Raw genomic sequence first — 12851 nt, 5'->3', positions numbered from 1 at the left:
CACTGATCCATGCGACCGTAGTGTAGATCAGCTGGTTAGTCTTGGTAATGGTTTGAGTGCTGGATTTACATCATTTAGTAGATCCTCAGAGGGGGATCTACTAAATGCTCTATGCACTTATAGAGCATTTTTGTCTGCCTGCATTGTGCATTGCTGAGTTATCTATAGAAGGTTTGGTGGTGCAGGTAATGGCCAGCCATGTGGATAGTATGTCCCATCCAGAGAATGTGTTCTTTGCTACTTCCACAGCTGATTCCATGTAGATAGATCTTAGAGAGGATCTCAGTATGTAGAAGATTTGATCTTCTAAAGACAGGCCAAGGGTCTTTGGCAGCACTGCATATAAGAGCTCGAGTTTATTTGTGATATGCTGTCTCTATGGGTTCCATTTTCCTTCTCTGTAGATTGAGATAGTGATACACACTGCAACTGCATTCTGCATACCTTTGTACTGATCTCCAGGTTTCTGTCTTCCAAAAAATATAGGCTATACAGCACATGAGGCCAAAGGCAAAGTGTTCTGTTGCCTACAAAAAAACTTTAACATTTTGAAAGGAACACAATTCCTTAGATGGGATCATGGGATACTGAATAAAAATGTGGAAAAATTTAATATTCCTCAATGATTTTAGAATAGTTTCCTTTATTTTTTACATGCCTAATGTGATCAACACTTGAGAATCAAGATGATCATTTTTTGCTGGTGCTTGTTCAGTTAGTAAGTGCTTGACTGGTTTCTTAGCCTGTCACTGTCAACCATAATGCTTCTTTTCCCACTACAATATTACAAGGCCACATATTCTCCATAGTATTATTTGTACTTTCTCCTAGAGCCATCATGGTATATAACCAAACTCCAGTACCAACAATAATACACTGCAGAGCTGGCAATTCAGAATAAAAAGCCAGAACGCCCCAGTTATGAACATTTATCAACGAATATGCGAATATGAATATGAAAGAAGCATACATATCACATTTCACCAGTAACATAAACCAAGGTGTAATTACAAAAACCTTACTCATACTAATCTAATTACCACAGCTTCAGCCCTCCACGCTCCCCCCATTACACAAGCTATTATAGTCCACCAAGGCAGCGCAGGATGATGATTGGTGGGGCAGATTAACGTGACTGGCAGCGGCTACAAACATGCCCAGCGGCATGCCGTCACCGCCCACGCTCGGGCAGCCATTCGCCCTGCTCTCCTACCCAGTGTCAGGTCTGCTGCTGTTTACACGTCAGACTCTATTTACTCAGCGTGGCCTTGCAGTCTGTTTGCAGTGGATCAGGAACATTTCCTGTCTTACAGCCTCAAACTCTGCATAACAGGATTCAACAAGGGTTTCTGATGAGGCACGAGGGCCTGTACACCTGTAGCTCAGACAGACAGTGACAAAAAGTTAAGAAGCTACATCACAATCAACATGTATCACCTCTCACAGTAATAAGAAAACAGTTAAAGAGACATGCAAATGCAGATCTGTTGTGCAAGTGACTCTCAAACACCCTTTTTTTTGCATCACAGAACTAACAAGCCAGCACGCAAGGGGTTACTGAACATTAAGGGTTCACGGTCGAGCAGGTTTCTGAAATCAATCAGTTTCACGGACCGGACGCATCTCAATGAAAACAGGCCGTGGTGATGAGCAATGATGTTGCCATGACAACAGGAAGGCTGAGCGTGCAGCCTGGCTTCGGTATCTTCAGGCGTGCGGCAGGCGGCACCCAGACGGTTTGGGTTTTTAACCTTTTAAGTGGCAGAAAGCAAGCTGCGGTTTCAGATGGGATCATGAAAAAATGGGGGCTGCGGGCGTGGGTGGATGGGTGAGGTGTTTGTGAAGAATTGGGGGTGTGGGGTGTGGGTGGGGGGCACAACAAAGTCAGGCATCATTTAAAACTGTGCCTCAAAGCATAGACAGAGGAAATGGAAAAGCTAGTGGGTGGGCTTTTTTGTTTTGTTTTGTTCTTTCTTTTGTTACCCTCCTAATCCAGCCATGGCCAACTACAGAGACATGAGAGGGACAAACAAACAGGTTAACACAAATACACACAGAGACACAACCAAAATACATTCACTTTTCCTTTTCAGAATCAAAATCAACCAATGTTCAGACTTCCTACTATTAGAGACACACACACACACACCAGTGGACATGCTGACAGTCGCTCTTGAAACACACTGGATGCAGATTAAAGAGGCAGCACTGAGAGTGAGAAGAGAACAGGATGGCTACAACAATAGAAACAGTGTGGGGAGCCCAGAGAAACACGCCTGCTACCGCTGACTGCTGGCACATGAACACTCGCATACGAGCTGGTTAAAGGAACAGCTCAGACTTTGGGGTTTGAGCTTACCTGCAGAGGCAAACATATGAAAGGCTTTCTGACAGCTGATCTGACACAGAGCCATGCCCTGGTGCCACTTATTCTGCTGTTAATGAAGCTGTCATGTGGAGAATTGTCACACTCATTGTGATATCATTATAAACAAATTATCTTGTGCAAGACAAAACTATAGAATCTGAAAACATTTACTACTGTAGGGTCTTTACCTTACAATATAAAACACCTTGAGGGAACTATTGTCGGGATTTGACGCTATATAAATAAATCTGAATGGAAGTGAATCTATCAGCTAAACATGTAGCAATTTACCCTTAAAACTGTAGCACTGTTTGCAAGGTGGATGTTTTTGCTCTGTTCATTTGTGAAATAGTACATTTATTGTGGGACATGCTTTTACAGCATTTGCCATCTTCGAGCATTAAAGGCTTTGAATGAATAAAGCGCCTTGAGGCGACTGTTGTTATGATTTGGCGCTATATAAATAACATTGAATTGAATTGAAGTGAATTGAATTGAATTGAATCGGAAAAAACTTTTGCTTGGTGAACAATCACACACTGTTTCCAAAATATCTCCCCAGTGGCTTATCCAGTCTTTAAGTGTGACATCATTAGCCGTGTCTGGGCCCAAACTCCGCTGCAGGTCCCAAAGTCAAACGAACACTGCAGTATCACTTGGAGTTAAAAACTGTCGAAATTCCTTCATCTGTAATAAAATGATCAGTGTTGCTGCTTTACCAGGTGTAACAATTAAGTTTTACATCCAGGCATCCATGAAAACAGGATTTATTACATTTAACAGAGTTAGAAGTTAGCAGGAAGTTAGCTCGCTAGCTTCCACCTAAACATGATATAGCATGTTCTGACTGAGAGATTTCTGGAACATTCAAATGTACAGCTCTGCTATCACTTCCAACATAAATGAAGACAGAAAACTAAACAGCAGTGACGTTTGTAGGGTTACTGAAGTTGGGCTAGCTGCTATATAATGATGTGCTACGTGATCGCTAGCGACACAGCTATGGTAGCATAACAAACAGTGTAGCTGGAGGATGAACGCTAACTTTTTTCCACTCGATAAAAGTTAACGTGAGGGTTCCCGATGGTTAGGGACAAATGCAATTGCATGGCAGGATGCTGTAAACGGACCAAACTTCAGTCAGGAGAACAACTGAGATAATCCATCCACAATACCAGGTTAGTCATTAATATACTGCTGCATGGGCTGGGCTGTAGTTACATCGTAAGGGTTTAAAAACTGAGCTTTAACAGAGAGAGGCCGACAGTGATCACTGACTGTTTTTAGGGGCTTGTTCGGATTAAATAGAACAAGATACAAAGCATTAAAACATGTTAAAAACACAACAGCCTTAATAAACTCAGAGTAGTTTGGACCCAGAAGCAGGGTTCATACGTCATCGCTTAAAGCCCGGATAGTTCTTTTATCACTCTTCCACAGATCCAGTATTACCTTTAGTTACTTTCAGTACTGAATATAGCGGACTTGGGGTTTAGGGAACATCTCTAAGTTTGTGTCTGTAGAGAGACAATCACAAATTAAAACGCATTTGTTCACTAAACAATACAAGGACTGAGATTTTTTGAGATTATTAAGGAAAGCACAACAGTTTTGAAGGTCATATCATATGAACGCACAATTTAACATGAATATAATTTGCATTTTCTATCAGTTTTCCTGTTTTTGTCACAAGATTATGATAGTGCTGATACTGCACACTAGAGAGGTCAGTTACTTCCAAGAGGACAAATCTCAATAACATCTACAAACGTAAGGACATAAAATTAGGTAAAGCAGATATGCTCGAGTGACAGGGTTCACCTCTGTGGTTTCAGTGACTGTGACCAGAAACAATCCCAGTTCAGATCCAGCTGTTGCTTTGCTTGCTCATTGAAATGCAGTGTAGAGGTCTGAGGTCAGTGTGTGTGAGCTGGTCTGTCCTGTGAATTTTCTGGCATTCAGAAAGTAACTCACATTATTGACATGTTCCCTGGATATTAAGAAAGTGTTCCTGTTGTTGGCTATGCACTTCGTTTGGCCAAAGCTGCCCCCTGAAAATCCTTACAGCATCACGCCGTGCATGCCACCCAGCTAATCTGGTGAGATTTCAGTCTTCTGATGGATTTCAGGTTGTCTTTAATTTATGGGTCCCTGAACACAGTGAGTTAGAAAGAAAACTGGGACTGCAGCAGATCACAACCCTGAGAATTGTTACAACCTACTCAGCAGGGTGGCTGAGGGACACACAAACATGTGATCATGTTTAATAATCATGCTTTATATTGGACATGAAAAAGAGTTAGTGTATTTCGCCCGGTGGCGCCAGTGTTCGGCAATGTGTGTGTGAATGTGTGCGTGAATGGGTGGATGACTGAATGTAGTGTAAAGCGCTTTGGGGTCCTTAGGGACTAGTAAAGCGCTATACAAATACAGGCCATTTACCATTTACAAAAAGGGAAACAACTATTAGAGTAATGGGTCAGTGCAATATCAGGACAGTCAGGGCATGTGTAATACTGAGGTTTGTGCAATATAATTGATGTGTTTCCGTTATTGTTCTCTATATTGTCCTGTGTGTCCACTCTTCTTGTCATTGTTTGTTCTAGTATAATGTGATCACTGTTTTTGTCCTCGTCACATGATCTGTAAATAGTGTCTCTGTATGTTTTTACTAACGTGTGTTTAACACCAACCTGCCAGAGCGTCTGCAGATGGAAATTAGCCCAAGGCTATAATCTGGCATATTTACATTTGTTAAAATGTTCATTAATATTTATTGCCCCTCTTTCTAAATGAAATAAAATAAACAAAATAAATAAATAATATTAATCACATGGAGCTACAAAAGGAAAAATGTGTGGAAATCATCTTCTGCTGTATTTGCTTCCAGAGTCAGAACATTGGATCTTAAACCCTGTTCACTGCAGTGTAGTTGCATTAGAAGAGGATTGCTGATGACCTTTATGTCCAAAGGAACAAGTAAATGACTTTTAACTGTAGTTTTTTGGGAAATAACCACCTGCAGGTTAAAACAACTCGTTCCTCTGCTGTCTGAACTCGTTTTTGTGCAGCGCAGCCAAAATACTGGATGGCTGTTGAGTCAAATGCACTGATTCTTTCTGTGTTTACTCAGTTTGTAACAATTGCTAGCAAAGGGACTATAGTTCTTGTTAACCCTGCGATACAGATGCATTAGCCATATTATACGAACCCATCCTGTACAGCAGGTTCAGTTCTTAGTGGTGGATCACTGAAAATTACACTGGAAATGAGCTTTGATTAGATTTATGTCATAATAGATTGTGATTACCTGACCTGAATATTACGGTCCTCTTACACAGACTAATGCCCCACACTGCTGATTACAGTGAGCCTGAAGCTTAGGGCTGATGCTAGCTGGTTGTACCTGTCAACACTGCTTTGAAGATGGGGAGCACACAGTGTACAGTAATAGTAGTGTAACTTGAAGTTACGTTTTTGCCCACCAGGGTTTCGTAAATGAAAACCATGAATATGAAATTATACTGTTTCTTCATTAATACAGCTTTACGTCTCAGCTGTAACATAAATAATCTCCAAATGAATGTAAGAAGAACTGAAATTTTGCGATGAGCTCGTTAGGTTAATGCACACGTGTAATGTGACAATGAGTCTGACAGACACCACGAGGACTTTCAGTCCAATGACAGGAACTTCATCGTTCGCAGTAAATCTCACAAAATTATGGAAAAGTTGTTTTTCATATATATAATTAAATTCATCTTCTATTTTGATTGCATGTGAAGTGGTGGTCTGTGGTGGATTTTCATACACGAGGCTAACATCTGATGTTTTTCATGCGCTATGAGATAATCATCAAAATGAAAGCAGAACATATGAAAGTTTACTTCATTCTATTGAATGACATAAACCAAACTGACAGTGACGACAAACAGGACACAGTCACGTCTCATCTTTCTGCTGTTAAAGAGCACTTTACTGTTAACGCTGTCCCCGCTGTGGTGTTGTGAGGTGAACTCAAACCACACGCTTCCTTTCCTTGGAGAATAATTTCCCTTCCTTCTCTCCTTAACACCTTGTCAGGGAGTAGATTAATGCCCTGAGGGGGTTCTTTCAGGCACACGCCGAACACTTGTGTAAGAGTTGTATTATGAGGTTAACCAGACCCAGCTGGTCTTTAATGCTACAGGAGTGCTTTAAACAAGAAGAAGCTGCAATTATCACATCACAGTGAGGGAATGTGATTCTCATGGAGATAATAAAGGTTTGAAGGCGCTCGTAGAAGCAGATGCTTCTCTATTGTACTGGTGGCAGGAAAATACGGTTGGTTAGTGTTGGTACAGGAAGGCAGACGTATGCGTGTTGTAAACACGAGCATTCATCTCCATCAACTCCGTCCTAAAGCGGCGCGGAGACAAACTCAATATTTACCTCTGTTACACGTCTGCTCGTTCCTCTGTCAGCAGGGTAATCGCCAAGAAACACTTCCAAGAAATTAGCAGTCACGTCTGCGGGAGGAACAAAAGGCTGGAAAGACTGGATTTTGTCCCTGTCAGTTAGAGTTTCCATTTACAGACTAATGATGTGAAATAAATCCAAGCTCAAATTTGTTAGCGCGTATGGGAACATCAGCCTTTTCACACACAGGAAAAATTCCCTGCTGTCATCCTCGCTCAAAGTCTGTTGATGGACTGAAAGAGGAGGACAAGCGATCTGGGGCGAGGTCACCGCCAATACCACCTGCCCACCCACACACTCTCATCCTGCCCAACACCTCCTCTTTGGTAAAAATATAGAGTCAGACTCTGAAACGAGGAGAGAAAGGACATTTTCATTTCCTGCTGATCATTGAGGATTCCTCTGACCTGAGCAAATGGGCTCGAAACAATTCTATGAGTGAACAAATTTACACTGATATTCTGGCTTTTCTGCAATTTTTCACAGTTTTCACAACTGGAACAATTCTTATCTCACCACAGAATTATGATCGAATTACTGTATCATTACAAGATAATTAGAAATGTATGTTCATCTTATCGCCTGTTGTTATGGCAAACTTTGTCTGATGAGTTGTTGTGTGAGGCAACAACACTGCTTTCTTTATTCAAACATCAACCTCATGGTAGTCCTGCAGACACTGAAGAGGAGGAATGATATAATGGTGAAAACGGACTCTGCTGTTCTCTTTTTAGATGGACGAGCTGCTGTGTGAAGAAAGCAGAGCCTGCTTCAGCTTACTGACAAAAGGAAAAGCAAACGCTCAAACATACTGAGGGGAAATTTATCAATGAGCAGGATGTGTGGGGAATATATAACAGCAACAATTATTGTTGTGTACAGACGCGATACAATAAATGCACGAAGCACAGAAATCCACTTTGTGCTTACATGTTTTCACCAAATAAGATAAAAGCATATTTTCCCTCAGATGTAGCTTACATCTAGCCTAATATCAGCCTGTGGGCGGAGCATTTGTGCCTGACTTCCAGACGCCTTCAGAGCCTCGGAGGATTATGGGTTAAAAACCCGAAGGGCTGTACTGGCTGCAACAACGTGGTGGTGAGGATATTCAGTTTCCAAGTGGCACTGCAGGAGCCTTCACCACCTTTTTATTTGCCGAGGTCTTCTCTGAGATGATTTTGTCCCTGGGTTAAAGATCAGGGGTTGGTGAAATTTTGGATATTGTAAAATGCTGTAAAAACTTACAAATGTGGGGAAACTTCATAGAAATAAACACAATATCAGCAAACAGATATTCAAGTCTATCCATCCTCTTCTGCTTTTCAGGGTGGCGGAGCTGGAGCCTATCCCAGCTAGCACAGGGCGAGAGGCGAGCTCCACCCTGGACAGGTCGCCACCCTGTCACAGGGCTGACACACACAGCCACTCACACCTGTGGGGATTCAAACCCAGGACTTTCTTGTTGCTGTGCTAACCGTGCTGCCCGTATTTTTTTAAGGGTTGGTTTACAAAATGCATTTATTTTGTATAATTCTAAGAGAATTAGTAAATATTTCTCTTATACTAACATCAAGATCACAGTGTGCTAAAACAAAGAGTTTTATTAAAAACACTCAGATTGATGATCTAGTAGTGCCGTTCTGTCAGAGCCGCTGGTGTCGCAGAGAGAAACAAGCTGGCATCAGTGCTTTGACACAGCAGCTGCAGCAACAATGGACACCAAGACAAAATGCTCTTTTTGAAAGGCTGATGAAGGAGGTGTGAGGAGTGGCACTGGCATTGGAAAATATCACAATACTGTCAAGCAGAACTCTCATTCACATCCACAGTGGGAGCCTCGTTTTAGCACTGCGGTTTTTTGTTTATGTTTCTTTTTCATTCACTGTGGTTACAACAAACAGTTTCATTACAACAAAGTGGACATAATTTATCATCCCTCTTTATATCCATGTAATAGTAACAATATACTGATACTGTAAAAGCTTCATTTCAGACAGTTTTCTTCTCTATCTGTGGCTCTCTGAAGTCAAACCCATCAGATATGATTGATGCAGTCTTCTCAGACACACAGTTTTGGCTGTCAGCATGATAGTACCATCTACCTTACATTTATGAGACAGCGAATCAGAAGACAGTCAGCTAAAAATGTCAGACAGTGCATGAACGAGGGGCTGCACAGAGTCCCAGCACGAGACAAATAAGGTTTCATTTGAACTGTAAATTATGCCGGGTCACTCAGGTAAGCGTGGAGGAAGAATAACATGATACTGGAAACGAGCGTGGCACGTTCCTTTAACCACGCACAGTGAAAGATGATGCCGTTCATTTCTATGTGACAGATCTGAGCCCTGGTGTGTGTATATATATATACATATATCATACATGCGGTCTCACCTATGAGCACTTCAGGAGCTCCAAACTTCCAGCCACCCTGAACTCTAACCACATCCTGAACAGTGATGTCAGGTCAGATGTTTGTTGCCCTGATGCTTAGATCAAACCTCACCAAAGTGCTTTGTTCCTGCGTCGCTGTGTTTGTGTTTAATTACCCTTCAAATAGCCTACATCATTCAAACCTGCGCAGCAGCAGCATGCTGTCGGAGACATCCTGAAGGCTTTCCATTTACACAACATGACATCGCAACTTGCTCGTATTCCCTCTTACAGCACATCAATCAGCATATGAGGGAACAATTTGCTCCCAAATACCCAGAATACACCATAAGCCTGAGGAGAGCTTACCACAGCTCCTGCTCTGAAAGCAGACAGGCAGCTGTTCCAGATGTGGACTTCTGCAGAGAGACTGAATGAACTATTCCCAAACTTTTGCTGATTGACTCCTGAGGGCAGCGTGTGCTTGTCTGTGTTGGCTCTAACATCTTGGTGTTGCACTTTCAATAAACAACAAGCCTTGTGAGCCAGGTGGTTTAATCCTTTGATGGGAGGTTTCACATTGTGCTCGAGTCTAAATTAACTAAAAGATGAGCAGAAAGGAAAGATGAAGATGCCACGTGTGGCCTATAAGTTGACATCCCTATTATTCCCAGCACGAGGCACTGCTCTAATTTTAGAAAAGATGAAAGTCCCACACATTTCTTTGGAGCGGTGCTGAGATGCAGTTTATTAGAAAACGCTGGCTGTGATCTAAATAGTGAAGTAAGTCAGTGTCAGTGATGGAGTGATATTTCTCGAGCTGGGGCCAATAAACAGAAAGCACTGAGAGACACAGATACAGGATACAACACTGCTGCTATGAATATCCACCCTGACGGTGTTAGCACCTTGTTTGATCGTGACTGGAAAAATCTGCTTGTTTTTAAAGTGACATAATTAAACTTGGAATTCAGCAGGACTCACTATAAAGCAATGGATTCTTCCTACTCACGGTAAAGCTTTGGTTGCAAAGAAAACACTTCAGGAGCACAACGCTCACATTTTGGGGGGGTGGGCAAGTTTTAAGACAATTTGCTAACTTGTGAATTTGACTCATACTATGAAACTGTGGTCTAACAAGAGCTACCCTTCACAGCGTGAGCCGCTGTTTTTTCTCTGAATGAAAGGCAAAGAGTTAGCAGAGTGGAGCTCATTGTGTGTTTTGGAGAGCCTCAGACGCAGCGGTGCGCCCTTACCCTCGCTGCCCTGGATGAGTAGGGGTCCTCGAACAGATTCCAGATCACCGGCTGCCACTTCCTCCACAGGCTGACGTTCCCGTCGGCAGCCACGTCCTCGATGCCAAGCCTCTTCCCTATCTCGTCGTCCTCGTCTCCGTTGTCCACGTTGAGTTCGAACACGTCCAGAGCCTCCTCTGCGTCCCGGTGCTGTCGGTATGTCATCCAACAGCAGGGCTCCACGTCCGTCTCATCGATGCCCCAAAAGGAGAGCTCCTCCTCGAACAGCGGTCCGCACACATCCGCCGGGCAGTGAAGCTTGCCGGTGCGGTAGTAGTTAAGCACGTAGGCGAAGACGCCCGGGTGACGGTCGAAGAAGTACTCGTTGGTCCGCGCGTTGTACTCGATGAAGCCGGGGACTTGTTGCAGCTGATCCAGCACGGAGTCGATATCCGAATCGGAGGCGAGCAGGGCCAGTCGCGTCCCCGGCAGCGTCTTTAAGGTGGTTTTGTAGGTCTCGTGCCTCGTCCCCCCGACGTTGAGGATTATCCTCTCGTTGTCGTCAAACTTGCCCATCGCTCTGTATCAGACATGACTTGATGAAAGCGGGGGAAGTTGGCGAGTGCAGTCTGAAGGTTTAACGGCGAGCCTGACGCGCACACACCCACAGTCCTGTTAACAAAAGCTCCGGGATTTTGGCCGCCGTGCGCAGCATCTCCGATTTCACTCACCCGTCGCTGTCGTATCTTTTGAGGGGAGCGAGGAGGACGTCCATCTTTTGTTGACGGATATTTCACAGAGACATGAGGAGTCTGTTTGTATCCCGCTATCTGTTCAGGTCAGTCGGTCAGTGCTGGGAGTGATGAATGATCTCAGCCGGTGGCTCCAAACAGACTGAGCTCCTCATGCCGTTGCGCGTCTCCGGCGTCCAAGACGCACAGCCGCTCGTCATCGTCGGGCTCGTTACTTAAAAATGTGTAACGCAGCACCAAGAGTCCAAGAGTGATGTCGACACCTTGCACATTATCACATGATTAAAGTTACCCATTGTGGCACCGCCTCACTCTTTGCTTCGGAAAATCAGGATCTGCGCCCCACTTCCGTGCCGTCACGGTTTGGACTCAATCAAAGAATCTGAAGAGGAAATTTCCACCCAGGAAAGAAAATGAGCCTCCAGGAGGCTACAGTTTCAGCATAGATCACACAGCTCGCTTTGAGTGATGGTTTAAATACTCCCATCTACGAGGACTTCACATATGTGTGTTCACACAGAGGCAACAACACAGGGACACCTGTTGTAAAGCTTTGCCTATAAATGTGTGCAGATGAATGAAATACTGACCTTAAAGAAGACATCTGTCCTCCTGACAGCACATCACACGCACAGTAGCAAAAACACGTGACGTGTGTTTTAAACAATTAAATAAGTATTGGTTTAGTCATAACTCTCAACTAAACAGGAGAATAACAGGGACCGACACACAGACAGTAAGCATGTAACCAGGGCACCGATTAAAGCTTTAATGCGTAAAGGGCAGGCTGGGATAGGGGAGCTGATCTGTCCTCTGCCAAGTGAACCACAAAACCAAAACTGTGTTAACAGTGACAGAAGAAGCAACAACAACCGTCTCCGTGCATTGTACAGGTGTTTTCTTGACGCTGTGCATTACAAAATCGAGCTGGACAGAGACAATTATGGCTCAGATACTGAATAAAACCTGCGTAGAAATTGTTTGTTTACAGCGGCACTTGGTATGTTTGTGAATGAAAAGCCAAAGGAAGGACTTCACATTTATATCACACAAAGGAACATTTTTATGTTTACTTTACAAAGGACAAGACACTCTCTGCACAATCCCAACGAAGAAACAAAGTGACCAGCGAGAAAACTGAATGGAGTAACTTCCTTTCATAATCAGCTAAATAGGTGTCATAAAAATTGGGTTCTTGTTTTTTTTAATATACATTTTAAAGTGCAAATAATACTTGACAACGTTCAGTGACATACAGTTATAATATAACATTCATATTCTATAATCGTCTGGGATAATTGTGATTGCAAATGATCCAGTATCGTGCAACTCTCCATGTAGTTTTCTTTACTCTGATATAAAACTGTGTAGCATTTTTCCTTTACTACTTTTATGTTTTTGGTGTATTCTTTATTTATTGATGAAAAGCAAAAGAGGCCCACAGTAGTGTTAAGATATAGTAAACTGGTTAGAAGATAGAATTTGGTGGTTTTTTTCCTGGACAGCTGTCTCAGGCTCACCTGTCTGTGAGCATCCCTCTACATCAAAGCCAACACACAGGACTGGTTACCACTGCAGCTGTGTTAGTAACTGTGTAACCGATGTATCACTTCCCATCTTCAACCTTTTATAAAAGGACCCTCAAAGGCCTGAGACCTAATC

The 12851-nt window shown here is 43.0% G+C and overlaps 1 protein-coding gene across 4 annotated transcripts in view; it reads right to left on the bottom strand.

Annotated features, from left to right (window-relative positions):
* Positions 1-11588, bottom strand: part of kcnc2 (potassium voltage-gated channel, Shaw-related subfamily, member 2) — a 105181-nt gene extending 93593 nt beyond the window's left edge. For all 4 annotated transcript variants that reach the window (XR_005608946.1, XM_031748571.2, XM_039601590.1 and 1 more), the window contains exon 1: positions 10459-11588. Coding sequence is in view for 3 of the 4 variants with exons in the window: in XM_031748571.2 (XP_031604431.1) it covers positions 10459-11013 (555 nt within the window). In the remaining variant the exon portion in view is untranslated. The remainder of the gene's footprint in view (positions 1-10458) is intronic.
* Between the last annotated feature and the right edge of the window lie 1263 nt (positions 11589-12851).

Source organism: Oreochromis aureus, linkage group 17 (genome assembly GCF_013358895.1).
Source record: "Oreochromis aureus strain Israel breed Guangdong linkage group 17, ZZ_aureus, whole genome shotgun sequence".
NCBI classification, from domain to species: Eukaryota; Metazoa; Chordata; class Actinopteri; order Cichliformes; family Cichlidae; genus Oreochromis; species Oreochromis aureus.
Note: the sequence above shows the minus strand (reverse complement) of the source record. Positions and strands in the feature narration are given on the sequence as shown.